At 48.0% G+C, this 19917-nt stretch overlaps 2 protein-coding genes across 6 annotated transcripts in view; one reads left to right on the plus strand and one right to left on the minus strand.

Moving 5' to 3' along the window:
• DUS2 (dihydrouridine synthase 2) overlaps positions 1–19917 on the plus strand; it is a 70554-nt gene that overhangs the window by 22680 nt on the left and 27957 nt on the right. For 2 of the 5 annotated variants that reach the window (XM_075995740.1, XM_075995741.1), the window contains one exon: positions 19713–19854. In XM_075995740.1, the coding sequence (XP_075851855.1) occupies positions 19729–19854 (126 nt within the window). In that variant the 5' untranslated portion in view covers positions 19713–19728. Of the gene's footprint in view, positions 1–7728; positions 7868–19601; positions 19855–19917 lie in introns of those variants that run through there. The other 3 variants (XM_012742339.3, XM_012742340.3, XM_012742346.3) reach the window with 3 other exon arrangements.
• On the minus strand, positions 5870–7730 carry DDX28 (DEAD-box helicase 28). The gene has a single exon (XM_012742334.3). The coding sequence runs from the start codon at positions 7713–7715 to the stop codon at positions 6084–6086; it is 1632 nt and encodes a 543-aa protein (XP_012597788.2). The 5' UTR covers positions 7716–7730; the 3' UTR covers positions 5870–6083.

The following is a 19917-nucleotide window of genomic DNA, read 5'->3' on the forward strand; positions in this document are numbered from 1 at the left end:
GGGTGGATGAGTGGCTGATAGATGAAACAGAAGATTCTTAGTCTTGTTCCTCCTCTCCACACACGCCTGCGCGCGCGCGTGCACACACACACACACACACACACACACACACACACACACAGTGGGAGGCATTCATCAGGCTCTCCATTTCTTAAAGAATCTGTCCAGGTTCTGCTGTCATTGCAGGAATCATACAGAAGCTGCACCCAAGGGTCCTCTTCGAAGGCCAAAGGTCTTAACAGGACCAGGTGTTCCATGTAGGAATGTACTTCAAGGGAACAGGGCTTGGTTGGGGCTTGGTCTTGGACCAAAGCTGAATTGCAAGTCAAACACTGTTAGAGAAAATAATTTTATTGAGCAGTAGGGAGGCCAGTGGGGCCATAAAGGGCTGGGAATAGAGGAGCCTGTGAGCCTCAGGGTGTTGCTTGACTTTCTCCCTATTGTTCCTGCTCCAGGCAGCAGGTCTCCCTGCATCTCTCTATTCTGTCTCCTGAGACCCCAGGCAGAAAGTTCTCTCCTGCTGTGGTTAGCCCTATTTTCTTCTTCCAGTTTCAGGAAGTCTGATCCGTCTTGGTCTGTGCTGGTGGTTGCTGGCAGTGACTCAGAGCAGGAGCTCATCTGGTGGACCAGCCCCTGCTGGGCTGCTCTGCACCCTCTCTCTGCACCTGAGTCCTCGGCTAGCAGGGTGCAGACTTTTCTTTCTCTGCCCCAGGAGGAACTCGAGAGGATTGAGTAGAGGACCATTAGATGTTCTTCCAGGTCAGCTTTGGCCCTGGATGTTCAAAGCAGCCTCAGTTTCTGAGGCTCCTTGTGCAGGGCCAGTTAGGATGGAAAGGGGCTCCTGGCTCAGAAAGGCTTAGGCAGATGGCTGAGCTTGTATCTCCAGTAGTGGAATGTGGAGGTCACTGCAGAAGAGGCCTTAGGTGTTTCAGGGAGCTCAACATTTGCCCTTTTTATGGAGCAGCTCAGCCAGTAACCTTCTTACGGGCCAGCCTCCTGGCGCGATGCTGCACACGCCGAATTTTGGGGCTAGGGCAGCCTAGGTCTTTCTCTCCTTCCTTCACAGCCCGGTGTCTCTTGGGAGCCCGGCGTTTCTTGGGAGGTGGGCTAGGGACTCTGGGGGCTGGCTTCTCTGCTTCGGCCTTTGCTGGTGTGGCCAAAGGAGCATCCCCAAAGAGCCGGTAGCCGCCAACCAGGCAGTACGTCTCCCCATGCCAGCCCACCTGGGCTTCTCCACACCCTCGGTAGAGGAGGTGGTAGTAGCCATGTAGAGGCGGACAAGCGGGGGGCAGTGGTGCTGGAAAGGAAAAGCAGAACTGATCAGTCATGTCTGCTGTGTACACTGTGCTGCCAGGATGTCCCCTCTCTCATCTCTCTTCCTCCACCTGGCTGAAGTCCTCTCATCTGCTTGGCATCCCAAACACAGCCTTAGTCTGTCACTTCTATGTGTTCCCTAGAGACAGGACACTGGCTGCAAAAGCAATTCTCTGGAGCCTGTGGCAGCAGCAGACCAGGATGTCCTCCCCATTCCCGGAGAGAACAGTGGAACCTCAAAATAAATGAAGTCAGGACCCCCTCGGTTTCTCCCTTCCACAACCAAGGAAACATTCTTAAGGTCTGTCACTTCTGAGGATTTCATGGAAGTGGTTTTCATGTTTTGGATCAATGGTCTAATACAAATCAGGCAAGAACCCCTCCCACCTTGCCATCTCCTCTTGGGCCTCATTCATACAGCCTGTTTCCCCCACACTGAACTCCAGCCCTCGGATACTTTTATCTAGATTTTCTCACACTGTCTGAAGGCCAAATGCTGAGGCAGAGTGACCAGGAGGGTCAAAGCCAGCCTCTGGGTACAATGTCTAGGCTCACAGAACCTTGTCACATCTACCCAACCTCCTGGGACACCCCTTCCTCAGGCCTCCAGTCTCAGCAGTGCTACAACGCTACCCTTGGCTCTCCCTTCTTCCCAGCTAAGTGATGTTAGCCTTGTCCCCAGGGCTCAGACTGGGATGTGTCTTCAGGACAGCACAGCAAAGGTGCCTGGGTCTGGGGGCAGGTTCATGAGTGTCCCTTGATAGCTCTGCCTCAAACTGCTTCATTTGTCACTTGCCCACAAAAACACATTTGGCTTTTGCTAAGAGGCCAATCAGGAAAGGGTCTGACTGGAAGCATCTTGTGGTTCAAAAGGGAAGGCTGAATTTGAAAAGATGAGATCCTTTAGGAACACTGGCTCAGAGCTGGCATTTCACTTGCCCTCAGCAAGAACACTGTGGGTCCCTGAGGGGGCCACAGGCCATTGCTACTACTTATGGCTAGAGATGTTCTGGCATGGTGGGAAAACCCAAAAGTGGCAGCCAGGTGAGGTTGTGTGCACACCAGTGCCTCCTGTCCAGATGCCTACCTGCCATGCAGCCCTCCCAGGGGACAGAGGACAAGTTAGAGTTAATGTACAAGATCCGGTCAGACATTCTCTCTCAGGCAACCAAACAGATTGGTATCTCGAAGAGAAATGGGAGGGCAGTTTCCCCAAGGGTATCACATTTCCATAGTTACCCTGACATGGAACCTGAGAAGGCCTGTGAGGTCATCACTGCCCAGTGAGGTCACATAAGCAATCTGTGAGTAGGGGGGGCAGGCTTTAGGCCCTTGAGTTTTGTGGAGAGTAGGGCAGAGGCAGAGAGGAACCCTGCCTGGGCCCTCACATCTGGCCCTCTGTACCCACGCCCTAGTCAAGTAACCACTCCCTGTAGAGCACACCTGTGGGTTGGCAGGGACAGCCCCAGTGACCCCAGGAGAGCAAGAGACACTCAAATTCTGACATTGGCCAGAGAGGAAAGATTACACTAACAGGCAGGTAGCTTGCATGGCCCTCACCCTAAGCATTCAACAGTTGAAGAGGCAGAGATTTAGATGGACTGGGGGATGAGGGCAGGCTCCTTGTAGGTGCACCTGAAGGGCAAGTGAGATCTGGACTCATGGAAAGGAGAGGGCAGACATTCCCACTGGGGGAAATAAAAGCACAGGAAAGCTCTACTCAACCTTGTTCTGCCCCAAATGTAAATTCATAGAACCATCAAATTTTTGCAACTGAGGTCTCAAAAAACCCAAGAGGTTGGGAGCCTTGCCAAGGCCACACAGGCAGTAGAGAGGCATTGTGCTCAACAGTAGGGTTTCATGTGTGGGTCCAGACTTATAAGTGATAGGAGTGTGAGGACAAGCTCATCACATTTCAAAGTGATGAACACTGGGGCAGATGTTAAAGGTGCTCCAAGGCAAAAACAAGGGTCTCAAATTTGACTTCACAAGGTGGGAATGATGGAGGTTTTTGTTTTGTTTGAGACAGAGTCTCGCTCTGTTGCTCAGGCTAGAGTGTGGTGGCATCATCATACCTCACTGCAACCTCAAACTGTTCAGCTCAAGTGATCCTCTGCCTCAGCCTCCTGAGTAGCTGGGACTACAGGTGCAGGCCACTGCACATGATTAATTTATGTATTTTTTGTATAGATAGGGCCTAACTATGTTGCTTAGGCTTAGTGAACCTGAAACATGAAATTCAAAACAAATTCATGACAAGTTAACAATACAAAATGACAACCTTATGATACACTTTCCTCTCTTCAAAAAAGGCAAACAACATCAAGAAGTCCCCTCACCATGACAGGATGAGGTATGGCTCAGGAGGAGCCCATGAGGAGAGCGGGGTCCACACTGTGCAGTGGTGTTACTGAGAGAGCATTCAGTCCGACTCACAGGAGGAAACAGACAATTCTGCCCTTAGCCTGCTCAGGCCCACACTAGGAGCGGCCTTTGGTTCATTGTGGCCAAGAACTTTCTGGCAAAAAGAGAGGGGGCCTCCTTGTTACTGGTCTTGAAAAAGCAAACATGGAATATTGTATTGCAAAGGGGATGCACCCAGGTAGTAGACACTACCCGAACTATTCTGGAGGTTGGGCAACTCTGGTTGAGAATCATAGCAGCTTCCTATCATAGCACCATAGCACAAGTTGCTTGAATTAATGTGGTATGTTAGAACAGAAGTTGAGGCCCAATTGGAGCAGTCTGTCTGGGGGGAATAGTAGGAGGTAAAATTTGAAGGGGGAGGGTTCCGGACTAAGACCTCACCAGGACCTGACTGGGACTCTGGTGAAAGCAGCACAGCATAGAAATGGTTTATCAATTTAGGAGGCCCTGAGAATCCCCTGGAGAGCTTACAGAAATAGGATTCTTGGTCCAGCTCTCAGCTAACTCCCATCTGGAGTGGGATCTAGGAATCTGCACTTTTATTTCCTGGGCAGTTCTATTATAGTGATCCATGGATAGAGTGACCAAATTATCTAAATTGGGAGAGTCAAAGCAGGCACGACTAAAATCTACACCAGGCTAAAAAAAAAAAGAAAAAGAGAGATGGATAGTTATTTTACACAAGAATCATATTTGAGAAAAGCTAGCATGGTAGTTAAGAACAGAACCTTTGGCCAGGCGTGGTGGCTCACACCTGTAATCCTAGCATTCTGGGAGGCTGAGGTGGGAGAAACGCTCAAGGTCAGGTGTTCTAAACCAGCCTGAGCAAGAGCGAGACTCCATCTCTACTATAAAAATAGAAATTAATTGGCCAACTAAAAATACATAGAAAAAATTAGCCAGGCATGGTGGCACATGCCTGTAGTCCCAGCTACTCAGGAGGCTGAGGCTGAGGCAGAAGGATTGCTTGAGCCCAGGAGTTTGAGGTTGCTGTGTGTGAGCTAGGCTGATGCCACAGCAATCTGGCCCAGGCAACAGTGAGACTCTGTCTCAAAAAAAAAAAAAAAAAAAAACCAGAACATTTGGTGCAAAGATTCAATCCTACTTACTTGTGTGATCTTGACCATGTTCTTTAATCCCTTGAGTCTCAGTATCTTCATATGAGAAGAACTGTAATTGCACATTTAGTGCAATATTCTCTTTTGGCAAATGCTGCCTTGGGTCTGTTTCTGTCCTGTGCTACCTTATCCTTTTCAGCATGCAAATTATTTTTGTGTTGTAGAATATATTTGATTCTCAACTGTTCTTTTTTTTTTTTTTTTTGAGACAGAGTCTCACTTTGTTGCCCAGGCTAGAGTGCGTGCTGTGGCGTCAGCCTAGCTCACAGCAACCTCAATCTCCTGGACTCAAGCAATCCTCCTGCCTCAGCCTCCCAAGTAGCTGGGACTACAGGCATGTGCCACCATGCCCGGCTAATTTTTTTTTCTATATATATTAGTTGGCCAATTAATTTCTATTTATAGTAGAGATGGGGTCTCACTCTTGCTCAGGCTGGTTTCAAACTCCTGACCTCAAGCAATCGGCCTTGGCCTCCCAGAGTGCTAGGATTACAGGCGTGAGCCACCATGCCCAGCCCTCAACTGTTCTTTACTCCAAGGAAAGCTTATAAAATGCCAGACCTTGGCAGCCAGGAGACAGTAAGAGAATACTATGTGCTATTTTGCCAGTTTTGTAAAACAGTTAAATCATCACCCCCCTTCCTCGACCACTGAGAGTTGGGATAGAAGGCAGAACCTGGAAGTACACAAGCAAAACTTCTGTGTCAGTACTTCTCAGAGTGATTTCACCAAGAGTGCCCAAGATTGCCTTGCGTATTGTTGATGAGGAAAAATTCTGTTGTTAGTCACATCCCACTTCCCTGCCCCTGGGGGCTTAACACACATACCTTTTGGAGGGCAGGAGATAAAACCTAAATGTTTACAAATTAAAACATCAAGTAAAAAAGCCTCTATCCCAAATGTGGAGTTTTGGGGTGTGAATCCTTAGAAACCACTGAATGCTGCCCCAGTGGTAATTATTATTAGGGGAGATACATAAAAACATCATTATTAGAAATTATGACATGATACAAAGTAAAAAAAATCCAGTTTATTTTTCATGTGTCATGTGAAAGACTACAGAGAGCCATGCTCAGTAGCTTACCTTTCCCAGTCATATACCAGCTCATCTGGCCCTCATGGAGGTGACAGGGCAGCCCGGAGCCTCCAACTGAGACATGTGCTTACATGCTCAGGACACTGGGAAAGATCCCTGTTCCGGCAGCACTTTTAAGCTAGCCAAAATCAGCTTTGCTGAGGCAACGGCTCTCTCACTGAGGATGCTAGTCCTGGAAGGCTTCTCCTTCGGCGAGCTGCCAGCTCAATCTTCTGAACCAGGCTCACATCCCAGGGATGGGTTACAAAGCTGATGACAGTGCCTGGAACCTCACTCCCCACACGGCCCACCCTCCCTGCTCTGTGGATGTAATCTTGCAACGTGAGAGGAAAATCGTAATTGATAACCAGCTCCACACGTATGCTGTCCAGGCCCCGAGAGGCTATGTCTGTGCAGAGAAGTACGTCTCGGGAGCCCTTCTGGAAGCATCGGAAGATGCCTACCCTCATTGAGGCTGGCATTTGCCCCTGCAGCCTTAAGTGTTGGATTTTGTGGTCATCCAGAATATATCCCAGCCAGTTCACAGTGCTAGAGCTATTACAGAACACCAGGACAGCTCCTGAGGGTTGAGTCCTGTCTTTGTCATGATGCTTGAGGATCTGCACCAGCTCAGTCACCTTCTCTGTTCCCTTCAACCTCATAAATGTCTGTTTGACATGAGGCATGATACAGTGGAGCCTGGAGCTGGTGATGGTGGTGAGAGAGTCTGGGCTGGCAACCTTACTCAGCAACTGGCCTACACCTTCGGGAAATGTGGCTCCCACCAGTACTAACTGAGCTTTGGGATTGAAGGGGTCTTCCAAGTCAGTTGGGCCTTCTGCTATATGGCTCTTCTCTAAGATGTAGTCCACCAATTCCAGGAAACTTTCATCCAGCAGTGTGTCTGCCTCATCCAACACCAAGAAGGAGAGCCACTCCAGGCTGATCAGTCGACCTTTCAGAGCCTTCCACAGAGCCCCGGGAGTGGCTACTAGCACATCTGCTGAAGACGGTTTGGATAGCTGCAGCCTGATCCTACGCATGCCATGGCCCCCCATTAGTTCTTGCACCTGCAGGCCCAAGGAGCTGCCCAAGGGCTGGGCCACCGCCCGCACCTGTTCGGCTAATTCTCGGGAAGGCACAAGGACCAGGCCTCGGGGAGCAGGGGTACGGTGGGAGTCCAGGCTTCTCCGGCTTGTCCGGCCCACAAGCCGTTGAAGCAGTGGTAGTAGGTAGCTGAGAGTCTTGCCACTGCCAGTTTCCGCGGCGCAGAGGATGTGGCGGCCGCGAAGTAGCGGGGGGATGGTGCTCGACTGCACGGTTGTGGGCCGAACCACTTCGGGCGCAGCCTCCTGGAGTGCGCGCAGCACATGGGGCTCCAGACCCAGGTCCGCGAAGCTGCGCTCCTCGGACGAGACGTTCCGCAGCGCTGGCGTCTCGCATTGCGCGCGCTCGATGGAGAAGTGGTCCCGACGCGCGCGCCGACTCCTCCAGCCACGCGAGGCGAGCGGCGCGCACTCCCAGCGGCCCAGCGTGAGGCGCGCCGGCTGGTTAAACTCTGGCCGCCGCGCCGAGACCAGCAACGGTCCAGGTCGCACTAGCACCGGCGTCCGGCAGCTCCGCCGCCTGCTCTGCAGCTGTTCCTGCCGCCGCTGTAGAGCCACCGGAATGCGCACCACCGGCAGGGGCTCGTCGGGACCGCGGACAGCCAGGTTCCTTCGGGGATCCAGTAGCAACCGAGTCGTAAGGGATAGCAGCCGCAACCGCCGTGCTAGAGCCATATTCGCTTTCTGAGGGAGAGGCGCACAGTAGTGACGTTACGGACGCGCCGCCGCCTCGCGTACGGTGGCTGGCGCGGCTCAGTAAGGCTTGAGGAACTGGAGAAGCGTGAGGAAGGAGGGAAAATCTTCAGAGTTCAGCTGCGAGTCTGTAGGTTCGTACACCGGATGGCGACTTACAGACCTGGGCCAACCTTGGGAAGGGGAGAGAGCGGTGGAGGCAGGATCGGGGCCGGCGATATGAGGCAGCGGTAGGGTCTTGACCCCATAGACCAGGAGGGCGGAGTGCCTCTGGCGATGGAGTACCTGGTCCTTGCGATTCTTCTTTGTCGTTTCTCATTGTCCCTGTGATAGCCTGTCCAGTGTGGGGCTTCTCAGTAAACTCCTAGGGTGCGGCAGTGTTTTCCAGACGTGGTTCCTGCACAAGGCCGGGTAATACGCGTTTTGAAAGTCTGAATGAAGGGTCAGGCCTAGGGGCTTAGATAAGGGTGGAGAGTCCGAGATCTAGGCTCCGCACCCCCGCCCCTCTGGCTGAGAGCCAAGCGTGCAAGCAGGTGGCCTTCAACTTTCTCTCACAAGTGAGAGGTAAGGTCTTAAGGCTTTCTTTCTAGCAGACTCATCTCTTCTTCACACTGTTGTCCTTACTTTTCAGCCAAGGTTCACTCTCCACTCTCTTGTCACTCCTCCCAACTTCTCATCCTGAATTCACCACTTTTGCAGCCCGCTCACCTCCACTACCTTCCCAGTGAGATACCTAAGTTGTTTGAATAGCAGTAAGGAAGGTCCTGCTACCCCTATGAAGTGATTGGGTATGTGGCTTATCTCACACAGCCCTGGTCAGGCAGAATATTTTACTTAAGTTTTCAGATTGTAATTAAAAAAAAAAGAACTACACCATTTGTACGTCTTGAACAGATCTGAAAAATGGGTGTCTGATCTTCTCTGTAGTTTGTCGTGTTTGGGGTGAGAGATAAGGTAAATGTTTATGGATTAACTACCTAGGAGGTTCTTAACATCTGGAGAAAGGGTTTTAGTTCGTCAAATAGCGTTATAAAGATTACAGATTTTTAAAAGTACCATTGTGATACATGAGTAAACTTTTTGGAGAGTTGCCAGTTAAACCAGTGAAGGAGAGAGTTTTTAGTAGTGATGAGTGAACAGTCATTGGATATAGTGGTGGTTCTAGGTGAGGGTGATTTAGCTCCTTCTTTCCTCCTCTCCCCCCCAGGTCCACATACAGATTTGACAATGGCTGGAGACATTTTTAGTTGTCTCATATGGGGAAATGCTACTGGAAGCTGCTCAAATCATACAATGTTCAGGACAACCCCTCACAAGAAAGATTTATCTGGCCCCATATGTCAGTAGTGCACTGTTGAGAAACTCGGGTAGAGGCTAAGGTTACCACAAGTACTCTCACTTCACATAGGCATATTTGTCAAATTCTTGCACTGGCCCTGCCCCATCCCTAGAGTCCATAGTTGGGACAGTGCTGCAAATGCTTGTCATAGCCTTAGGATCAGGAACCTATGGCCCCTGACAGTCATAAATACAAGAAGGAGTGATTGAAGTGGGTGAAGCTGGAGAAGAAATGTTTAGGAAGAACAATCTGTTCTCTTGTATTTGGGGAATGTGCCAGATGGAAGGATGAGATGAGCCCAGTGGGGTGTATTATTCCAGAAGGCAAAGCTAGAACCCATGGTGACAGTGAGGCAGATTCTGAACTTGATATAAAGAACCACTGTGGTAGCTACGATTGTCCAGATCTGTCTTGAGAGTGCTGAGTTGTCTGTCATTGAAAAATTTATGTATAGGCCGGATGACCACTAGTTGGTGATATGATTGAGGGGAGCTGATATAAAGGATACCCCAAGATTTTGTGATTCTATGCTACTTTTGTGATTCTTTCCAAGAACTGAGGGCTCCCTGTTCTAAATAAAGTGGTTCCTTGATGTGTGACCTGATAGATTTCATCCATTTTCATGTGGCACTGTTTTTCAGATATAAAATAAGGAATTGCTTAGCACCAAGCTAGAAAAGATACATTGAAAAAATTGTCAGAAAAAAAATAATAGATATGTATGTGTCTTTGGGTTTCGTTCAAATATTCAGGGCAGGTAGCTGGATAGTTTATAGCTGCTTTCTCACTTGAACCCTTACAATGTGATTACCTCACAATCTCACAGGGGTAGAGTTTGATCCTGTCCATCTGCCCATGTCCCTAAATTTCTTCTTGTCACTTCATTTGACACTGCCTAAGGCCGCTCTCTTTTCCTCCTGCATTGAGTAGCTTCCAGTTGTCATGCAGACATGTATTATTGGTAGTGCTTTAGAAATATGAAGGGTTTACTTATTGTGAGAAAAATGTAAGCTCCTGGCAACAGGAGCTTGGTACATTCCTTGGAACTCAGTTAATAATTGTACAATCATTCCTTCAACAAATATTTCCTCAGCATCATGCATGTGCCAGGCACTGTTCCAACAGAGAGCAAACAGACAAAATCCCTGCCCTCGTGGAGTTTACATTCTGTTTACATTCTGGTGTGGGGTAAGGCCTAGAAATTGGTGTTTTTAAAAACCTCCTGGCCGGGCACTGTGGCTCACGCCTGTAATCCTAGCACTCTGGGAGGCCGAGACGGGCGGATTGCTCGAGGTCAGGAGTTCAAAACCAGTCTGAGCAAGAGCAAGACCCCGTCTCTACTATAAATAGAAAGAAATTAATTGGCCAACTAATATATATATATATAAAATTAGCCGGGCATGGTGGCACATGCCTGTAGTCCCAGCTACTCGGGAGGCTGAGGCAGAAGGATTGCTTGAGCCCAGGAGATTGAGGTTGCTGTGAGCTAGGCTGATGCCATGGCACTCACTCTAGCCTGGGCAACAAGTGAGACTCTGTCTCAAAAAAAAAAAAAAAACAAAAAAAAAACCTCCCTTGATGAGTCTAATCTGTAGCCAGGCTTGAAAATCACAGTTATAAATGAAGCACTTTGCAAATTTTAAGGCAATTCAAAAATAAAAAATGCTGTTAGTATTTCTTCACTGTTCCTCCATTTTCCTACCTGTAGCAGGACTGTTGTGCAGGTGCTGGCGATTCTCTCTTCAGCCCTTGCCTGGACCCTTTGACCCCCTTCTTACCTCAACCCCCTTCTTCTTGTCTTTGCCCCCAAGTCCATCATCTGTTGCCTGAGCGATCTCACTAAAGCACAGCTGTGGTCATGTCACCCCCTGACTCAAAGCCACTGCAGAATCCCTGTTGCCTGCAGATTATCTCCCCATCACTGCCCAGATCTGGCCCAACTTCAGCTCCGGCTGCTTCTTTACCTGAATGTTGTTCACTCAAGTAGTGACTCTCATGCATGTTGAATAAAGGGCTTGTAGTCCCTTTCTGGGCAAGGAAGGGAATGGAGTAATTGTTTGCCTCCTCTGAAACCAAACTCGAGAGAGGGTGAGGCACTTTCAGTGCACATTGGCTGTGCTGAAGCTCTTCTGTGACCGAAGCATGAAGGGAATCATGGCTGTTTTTGCTCTTGGCTTATTGACTTCTTTTTATGGCAAACATTAAGCATTTACCTTATGCCAGGTTGTGTGCTCTGTGATGAGGAGCTGGTGGTGAACAAGGCACAGTGCTTGCCATCACCTTGTGGTGAAGGAGGCTGATTGACAGTCACTCTTGTACTTTCCATGCCAGGACAGGAGTGAGCTCAGAGACAGTGCCTTTGCTCTGTGTTTAGAAGATGTGGGTGAGAGAAGGCTCCCTGGAGGAGGTGACGTCTGTACTGAGGTTCTGAAAGTATAGTGCAGGGGTGCTCAAACTTTTCTTTTCTTTTTTTTTTTTTTTTGAGACAGAGTCTCGCTTGTTGCCCAGGCTAGAGTGAGTGCCGTGGCGTCAGCCTAGCTCATAGCAACCTCAAACTCCTGGGCTCAAGCAATCCTTCTGCCTCAGCCTCCCGAGTAGCTGGAACTACAGGCATGCGCCACCATGCCCGGCTAATTTTTTATATATATATATATATATATATATATATATATATATATATATATATATATATATTAGTTGGCCAATTTCTTTCAATTTATAGTAGAGACGGGGTCTTGCTCTTGCTCAGGCTGGTTTTGAACTCCTGACCTCCCACCTCGAGCAATCCACCCGGCTCGGCCTCCCAGAGTGCTAGGATTACAGGCGTGAGCCACCGCGCCCGGCCATGCTCAAACTTTTTATTTTATTTTATTTATTTATTTATTTATTTTTTTTGAGACAGAGTCTCGCTTTCTTACCTAGGCTAGAGTGAGTGCCGTGGCGTCAGCCTAGCTCACAGCAACCTCAATCTCCTGGGCTCAAGCAATCCTGCTGTCTCAGCCTCCCGAGTTGCTGGGACTACAGGCACGAGCCACCATGCCCGGCTAATTTTTTATATATATATATTAGTTGGCCAATTAATTTCTTTCTATTTTTTTATAGTAGAGACGGGGTCTCGCTCAGGCTGGTTTTGAACTCCTGACCTTGAGCAATCCGCCCGCCTCGGCCTCCCAGAGTGCTAGGATTACAAGCGTGAGCCACCGCGCCTGGCCTCAAACTTTTTAAACGGGGGGCCAGTTCACTGTCCTTCAGACTGTTGAAGGGCCGGACTATAGTTTAAAAAAAACTATGAACAAATTCCTATGCACACTGCACAAATCTCATTTTTTTATTTTTTATTTTATTTTTTTTTGAGACAGAATTTCACTTTGTGCCCAGGCTAGAGTGAGTGCCGTGGCGTCAGCCTAGCTCACAGCAACCTCAAACTCCTGGGCTCAAGCGATCCTACTGCCTCAGCCTCCCTAGTAGCTGGGACTATAGGCATGCGCCACCATGCCCGGCTAATTTTTTGTATGTATATATTTAGTTGGCCAATTAATTTCTTTCTATTTTTAGTAGAGGTGGGGTCTTGCTCAGGCTGGTCTAGAACTCCTGACCTCAAGCAATCCGCCTGCCTCGGCCTCCCAGAGTGCTAGGATTACAAGCGTGAGCCACCATGCCCAGCCTGTCTTATTTTGAAGTAAAAAAACAAACGGGCAAAAACACCTGCATGTGGCTCTCGGACTGTAATTTGAGGACGCCTGGTCTAGTAGGAGTCAGCTAATGGAGGAAGAGGGGTGTGGCTCCTAGTCAGGGGCAGCCTGTTCAGAAAATCTGTACTGAGAGAACAGCCCAGGATGGGGAAGTAGAAATAAATTTAGATTATCTGAAACTTACATGGAGGAGTTAAGAGGGCAGGAGGCAAGTGATGAAAGATGAGGCTTTCATGTTTGAATGAAGGTTAGGGAACAGACCTTTGCTGTGTTAAAGAGTGTAGACTTAAATCTAAGGACAGTGGGAAAGGCTTTCAGGAATGGAAATATCACATCCCGATTTGTGTGTAGAAAGTCCTCTCTTGCTGCTGGAAGGAGCCATGATGGGCGTGATGAGCCTGGAGGCAGAGAGAGGCTGGTTTGGAGACTGTTGTCCTGGTTCAGCCGATGGAAGACGGCAGCAGTAGAGCTGAGAAAGTCCTTGAAGTCAAGAGCTTAGTTCTTTCCATTTCTTTGCATCTTACACACTGCTTTGATCTTAAAAGAGCTAGTAGATGTTTTTGCTGATATGATGGTAGACATCGGAGTGTGTCAACAGTGTGAAAGCATGATGATTGGAGCAGTTCATACTTACTAAGCACTTACTGTGTGCTGGGAACTGTTGTGCATTCATGGAATTTACTCTTCATGGCATCTGCCCTGACATAGGTTCTCCTGGAGCCTTATATTCCAGAAGGAGAAGCTGAGGCTCGGCTGGGTTAATTAAGCTGCCCAGGCAAGAGCTGGGTTTCCAGTGAAAGTCTGTCTGATTCCAGAGCTCAGGTTCTTAACCATGAAATACTATATTGCCTCTTTCTCTTATAAATATAGTAGATCAGGCTGGGTGGGGTTGCTCACGCCTGTAATCCTAGCACTCTGGGAGGCTGAGGTGGGAGGAACGCTCAAGTCAGGAGTTCAAAACCAGACTGAGCCAGAGCGAGACCCCGTCTCTACTAAAAAATAGAAAGAAATTCATTGGTCAACTAAAAATAAATAGAAAAAATTAGCCGGGCATGGTGGTGCATGCCTGTAGTCCCAGCTACTCGGGAGGCTGAGGCAAAAGGATTGCTCAAGCCCAGGAGTTTGAGGTTGCTGTGAGCTAAGCTAATGCCACGGCACTCTAGCCAGGGCAACAGAGTGAGACTCTGTCTAAAAAAAAAAAAAAATATATATATATATATATATATATATATATATATATATATATATATTAGATCATTTTAGTTTTTTCTTATTCACACATGTTTTGAGTGGGAGATTGGATAATTCTCTAAATATTTAATCCTAGTTGACCTTGATTTTATCTCTAAACTTACAAGGCATTGCTTTTTAAGCAGGGTCTTAGTCTGTGGGGAAATTGACATGGAAGGGAATACTGAAGTATTTTCCACTTACTCTTCCCTGAATAGTGTCATGGTTAATCTCAAAGCATTATAATTTTTTTTTTTTTTTTTTTTGAGACAGAGCCTCACTCTGTTGCCCAGGCTAGGGTGCCGTGGTGTCAGCCTAGCTCACAGCAGCCTCAAACTCCTGGGCTCAAGCAATCCTTCTGCCTCAGCCTCCCTAGTAGCTGGGACTACAGGCATGCGCCACTATGCCTGGCTAATTTTTTCTATATATATTTTTTTCTGTTTATAGTAGAGACGGGGTCTCGCTCTTGCTCAGGCTGGTTTCGAACTCCTGACCTTGAGCGATCATCCCGCCTCGGCCTTCCAGAGTGCAAGGATTACAGGCGTGAGCCACCTCGCTGGGCCTTGAAAGCATTATAATTAATGGGATTGTGATATTTGCAGATACCAGGATAAAATCAATTTCATCAGACCCAGACAAAATAGGTCTGCAAAGGCACAAAGGAGAGGGGGCTTGTGCTTACGTGTCTGAGATAAGAACTGTTTTCAAGGGATTTGTACAAATCCCACAAGAAATCCTGTCCCATCTTTCACAAATCTGCTTTGCATGGCTTGCAGGTTTTGCACATATAGGTATATTTGTATGGCAAGGTTTATCACTAGACATTCTTCTCGACTGCAGTAATTCAAATGATATGCTCTCAAAATAACACTTGTCTGGTAATGCCATCTCTACCTGTGAACGAAAGACAATTCTGGCCTTGAGACTCTGGAATCAATGAACTCTGTTTCTAAGCATCTTACACAACCCCCCCTCCCCCCATTAGCCAATAAAATCTTCCTTTTACCCTTCCCTTGCCTGATGCATGTGTCATTTGCCATTCTTGCATCCTGGATTGTAATCCTCTTTTCTCATTCTTGAATACACTCAGCACATTTGGAGATATTTTTCTGTGATGTCTTTTTTGTTGGTTGACAGGACATTGTGTCCCCATAACTAAAATTAAGGTTACTGTCTAGGAAAGAAACTGGGAGTAACAGAGGAGACCTGCCCTTAAAAGGAAAGGCACAAGGGATTGTCTGAGGATGAGTGACTAAAATGGCAATCTGGGCATGACTTCTGGGAGGGGTGAGTGACTGTAACAGTTACTGGGAAAGGCATGGGGGCTGTCTAGTTCTTCTGAGAGGAGACTTCTTGGAGGCAAGACACGTCAGACATCTCTGACAGTGCAGGAAGGAGTTCCTAGATGAAACATTGAATAAGTGAGTGTCTTCTTGGCCACCAGAGAGGTGTGTTCAGTCACACCTCACAAGATAGCCAGTCAAGGCCAGGTACTGGACTCAGTGCTAGAAACCTGGCAGTGAACTAAGTGGCTGTGCTCCTGTCCTGTGGAGCTTGTTAGTGGTCTAGACCGGGAGCTAGGGGGTGAACAAGAAACCCCACCAGTCAGTGTGGACACACGGATTGTAACTGAGCCACAGAGCAGCACAGGGTGTTGGGAGAGAACGTGTGACCAGGGACCTGAAGTTGATTATATTAATAGAGATGCAGCTTCACAAAGGGGGTATTCAAGGACAAGGGGACCCTAGTGTAGGCGTGCGTGACTGAGTCTGGGAAGGTGTTCTAGACAGAGAACTGCATGCAAGTGGGCAGGCCCCAGGACAGCAGAGAGCTTGGTGTGGGAGACTATAAAAGGTGGCCAGGGTGGTCAGAGCAGAGACACGGAGGGGGACGGTTGCAAGGTGGGGCTGGAGGGTGGGTGGGGACTGATCCTGCAGAGCTTTGTGGCCATTAATTAGAAGGGGTTGGGGATTTGTCCTAAACTCAGTGGAAGCCATTGAAGGATATAAACCGGGAGCAGTAGCAGAGCTGCCTTTCTAAGGTGCCTCTTGCCGAGAGAGGGATGGGAGGGGGCGAGGGTTGATTTGTGGACGTTAGCACAGTTCTCAGCTGCCAGATGATAAAAAAAAAGAAAAGAAAAAAGAGGTGAGCATGAGGTGTCTTGGTGCAAGGCGGTGGTGGTGGAGATGGAGCAAAGCAGGGGGATGAGAGTTTAGGTTTTTTTTTCTTTTTTTTTTTTTTTGAGACAGAGTCTCGCTTTGTTTCCCAGGCTGGAGTGAGTGCCGTGGCGGCAGCCTAGCTCACAGCAACCTCAAACTCCTGGGCTCAAGCAATCCTTCTGCCTCAGCCTCCCAAGTAGCTGGGACTACAGGCGTGCGCCACTATGCCCGGCTAATTTTTTTTTCTATATATATTAGTTGGCCAATTAATTTCTTTTTTTAATTTATAGTAGAGACGAGGTCTCGCTCTTGCTCAGGCTGGTTTGGAACTCCTGACCTCGAGCGATCCACCCGCCTCGGCCTCCCAGAGTGCTAGGATTACAGGCATGAGCCACCGCACCTGGCCGAGAATTTAGGTTTGAAGGTTATTTCAATGGGAATTAGTGATGGATTGGGTGTGGGGAGTGTGGGTTAAGGGTAACAGGGTGAATGGAGCTGCTATAAGTGACATGGGAGAGATGTCCCCCCATGTGTTGGCTGGTAACACCACTCCCTTTAGACCTTAGATCAGAGATTATTTCTCAAGAGAATCCCTCCTTACCCCTCACCAGTCCCTTCCGTGCTGAGATGAGCTCTCATAGCCTCATGCACCTGCTCCTTCATAACTGTGCACTGTTGTACTGTTGCACACCTTTGTCTGTTCCTCTTATACACCCCTGTCTTCTACTGTATCATTTTTTCCCTCTCACAATTCTATGTGCTGTGCTAGCCACAGTACCTGGCATATGTTGAATCAATAAATGACAGAGAAGGAGGCTTGGAGAGAAGATTAAGACTTCATTGTGGACATATTTTAATATGAGATCCCCATGAGACATCTGGGGTGGGGTGTGTTGTAAGCAGTTGGAATTAGGTAAAGATACTTTTGGAGATCACCAGCAAATAGCTGATATTTTAATCAATGGGAGTAAATAAATTTGCAAGGGAAAATGTGTGGAATTAGAAGGGAAAAGGGCCAAAGACTAAGGAGGAATTTCCACATGTGAGTAGAGGAGATGAAGCCAGCAAAGGAGACTTTTTAGGAGGGGACAGAGGTGGGAGGAAAACCAGGAGTGTGGGGTGAGGGGAGCCCAGGTCACATGCTGTTAGCAAAATAATGTGCTATTTGTGAAATAAGGGTCTAGGGTCTAGGAGATTGAGCAGCTTTCAGGTAATTGGTATCTTTAATCAGAGCAGTTTTGGTGAGTGGTGGAGGCAGAAGCCAGGCTGGAGGTGGGGAGACAGTTTTACCAACTCTGAGCAGAGAATCCTTGTCCAGCTTTGTGATTTTTTTTCTTTTCTTTTTTTCTGAAGACAGGGTCTCGCTCTGTTGCCCTGGCTGTAGTGCAGTGTGATTATAGCTTACTGCAGCCTTGAACTCCTGGGCTCAAGAAGTCATGTCTCAGCCTCCCAAGAGGCTAGGATTACAGCACACCTGGCTAATTTTTAAATTTTTTCTAGAGACAAGTTCTCACTGTGTTGCCCAGGCTGGTGTCGAACTCCTGGCCTCCAGTGATCCTTCTGGCTTGGCCTTTCAAAATGCTGGGATTACAGCCCCGAGCCACTGTACCCAGCTAGCTTTGTGACTCTTTAGATCAGTGGCCCTAACCTTTTTGGCACCAGGGACCAGTTTCATGGAGGATAGCATTTCCACAGATGGAGGTGGGTGGGGCACCGTGGGAATGGCGTGTGATGTGGAGCGGTTATGAATACAGAGGAAGCTTTGCTCTCTCGCCTGCTGTTCACCTGTTCTGTGTACTGATTCCTAACATGCCACAGACCAGTACCAGTTCGCAAGCTGGGGGTTGTGGACTGCAAGTTTAGATGATACCAAATTTGCTTAGAATAAATACATTAATATTAATAGTAGTTCTCTTTGGAACATGGGATTTTGATTTTCTTTCTTTCTTTTTGTTCCTGTTGGCGCTACTTTCAAAGTATTTCTAGAATGTGACTGCTTCTGACTGCCTTCATTAGCAGCTCACTGGTCTGAGCCACCGTCATCTCTCATAGTGGTTACTGAATTACCTTCTAACTGGCCTTCCTGCATGTATTTTTGGTTCCCACAGCGTGTTCCTAATGCTGTAGTGTCATCATGTGGCAATGTGAGGCATATCATGCCACTCCTCTGCTTAACAACCCTTTACTGGCTCACTACATGCAGAGCTAACAAAGCCCTTAGAGAGTCCTACGGGCCCTGTGTGATCTGACTGTTGTGTCCTATCTTCTCACTGCTGTTACATCATGTATTTGACTTTTATTACTCTCCTCCCTTCTATCCTCCAATCCTGTTGGCCTCTTTGCTATTCCTGTAATACACAGGCAGGCTCCTGCCTCAGGGCCTTTCCACTGGCTATTTCCTCTGCTGTGCATTCTCCCTCTAGATACCAACTTGGCCAACTTAAATCTTTGCTGTGATGTCATCTTTTCATTGACACCTTCCTCAGTTTCTCTAAAGTTTCAGCTCATCCACAGCACTTTCACTTTCCCCTCTCCCTGTTCTTTTTTTTTTTTTTTTTTGAGACAGAGTCTCGCTTTGTTGCCCAGGCTAGAGTGAGTGCCATGGCGTCAGCCTAGCTCACAGCAACCTCAAACTCCTGGGCTCAAGCAATCCTACTGCCTCAGCCTCTCGAGTAGCTGGGACTACAGGCACGCGCCACCATGCCCGGCTAATTTTTGTATATATATTAGTTGGCCAATTAATTTCTTTCTATTTTTATAGTAGAGACAGGGTCTTGCTCAGGCTGGTTTTGAACTCCTGACCTTGAGCAATCCGCCCGCCTCGGCCTCCCAGAGTGCTAGGATTACAAGCGTGAGCCACCACGCCGAGCCTTTTTTTTTTTTTGAGACAGAGTCTCGCTTTGTTGCCCAGGCTAGAGTGAGTGCCATGGCGTTAGCCTAGCTCACAGCAACCTCCAACTCCTGGCTCAAGCAATCCTCCTGCCTCAGCCTCCCAAGTAGCTGGGACTACAGGCATTCGCCACCATGCCCGGCTAATTTTTTGTATATATATTAGTTAGCCAATTAATTTCTTTCTATTTATAGTAGAGACGGGGTCTCGCTCTTGCTCAGGCTGGTTTCAAACTCCTGACCTCGAGGAATCCGCCCGCCTCGGCCTCCCAGAGAGCTAGGATTACAGGCGTGAGCCACCGCGCCCGGCCCTCCCTGTTCTTTTTTATTCTATAGCATGACCAGTTTCCCAATGTACTATATCATTCATTTATTTGTTTTGCTTGTTATTTTTTGTCTGTGTTCTCCTGCTAGAATGAAAACTCTGCCAGAGCTGGGATTTTATTCTTTTTTGTTCTCTAATGTATCCCAAGAGACTAGGACAGTGACTGGCACAGACTAGGCACTTAATAAATATTTTTTAACTGAATGAATATGCATGTATCTTTTTTATCATCAGGGAAAAGGAAAACAAACTACTGTGTGTTGGAAGGAAAAAGGCAAGCCTGCCCTGGATAACAGAAGAAACTTTCTCCATTTGAATTTCTGACCCTTGTTTCCGTTTGTTCAGGCTGTGCAGAGGAGGAATGATTGTGAATAGCCTCTCTCTGTGCTACCGCAACAAGCTCATCCTAGCCCCGATGGTTCGGGTAGGGACTCTTCCAATGCGGCTGCTTGCCCTGGATTATGGAGCAGACATTGTTTACTGTGAGGTGAGTAAGGGGCTCCCGATTTTGCTGGGAGGGTGTTTCCATACTCTGGCCTTCCCATATGTG

The sequence above is a fragment of the Microcebus murinus genome, chromosome 20 (genome assembly GCF_040939455.1).
Source record: "Microcebus murinus isolate Inina chromosome 20, M.murinus_Inina_mat1.0, whole genome shotgun sequence".
NCBI classification, from domain to species: Eukaryota; Metazoa; Chordata; class Mammalia; order Primates; family Cheirogaleidae; genus Microcebus; species Microcebus murinus.

Bases quoted from the DNA above. Each gene is read 5' to 3' on its own strand.
- DDX28 (XM_012742334.3), bottom strand. From the start codon at position 7,715: ATGGCTCTAGCACGGCGGTTGCGGCTGCTATCCCTTACGACTCGGTTG.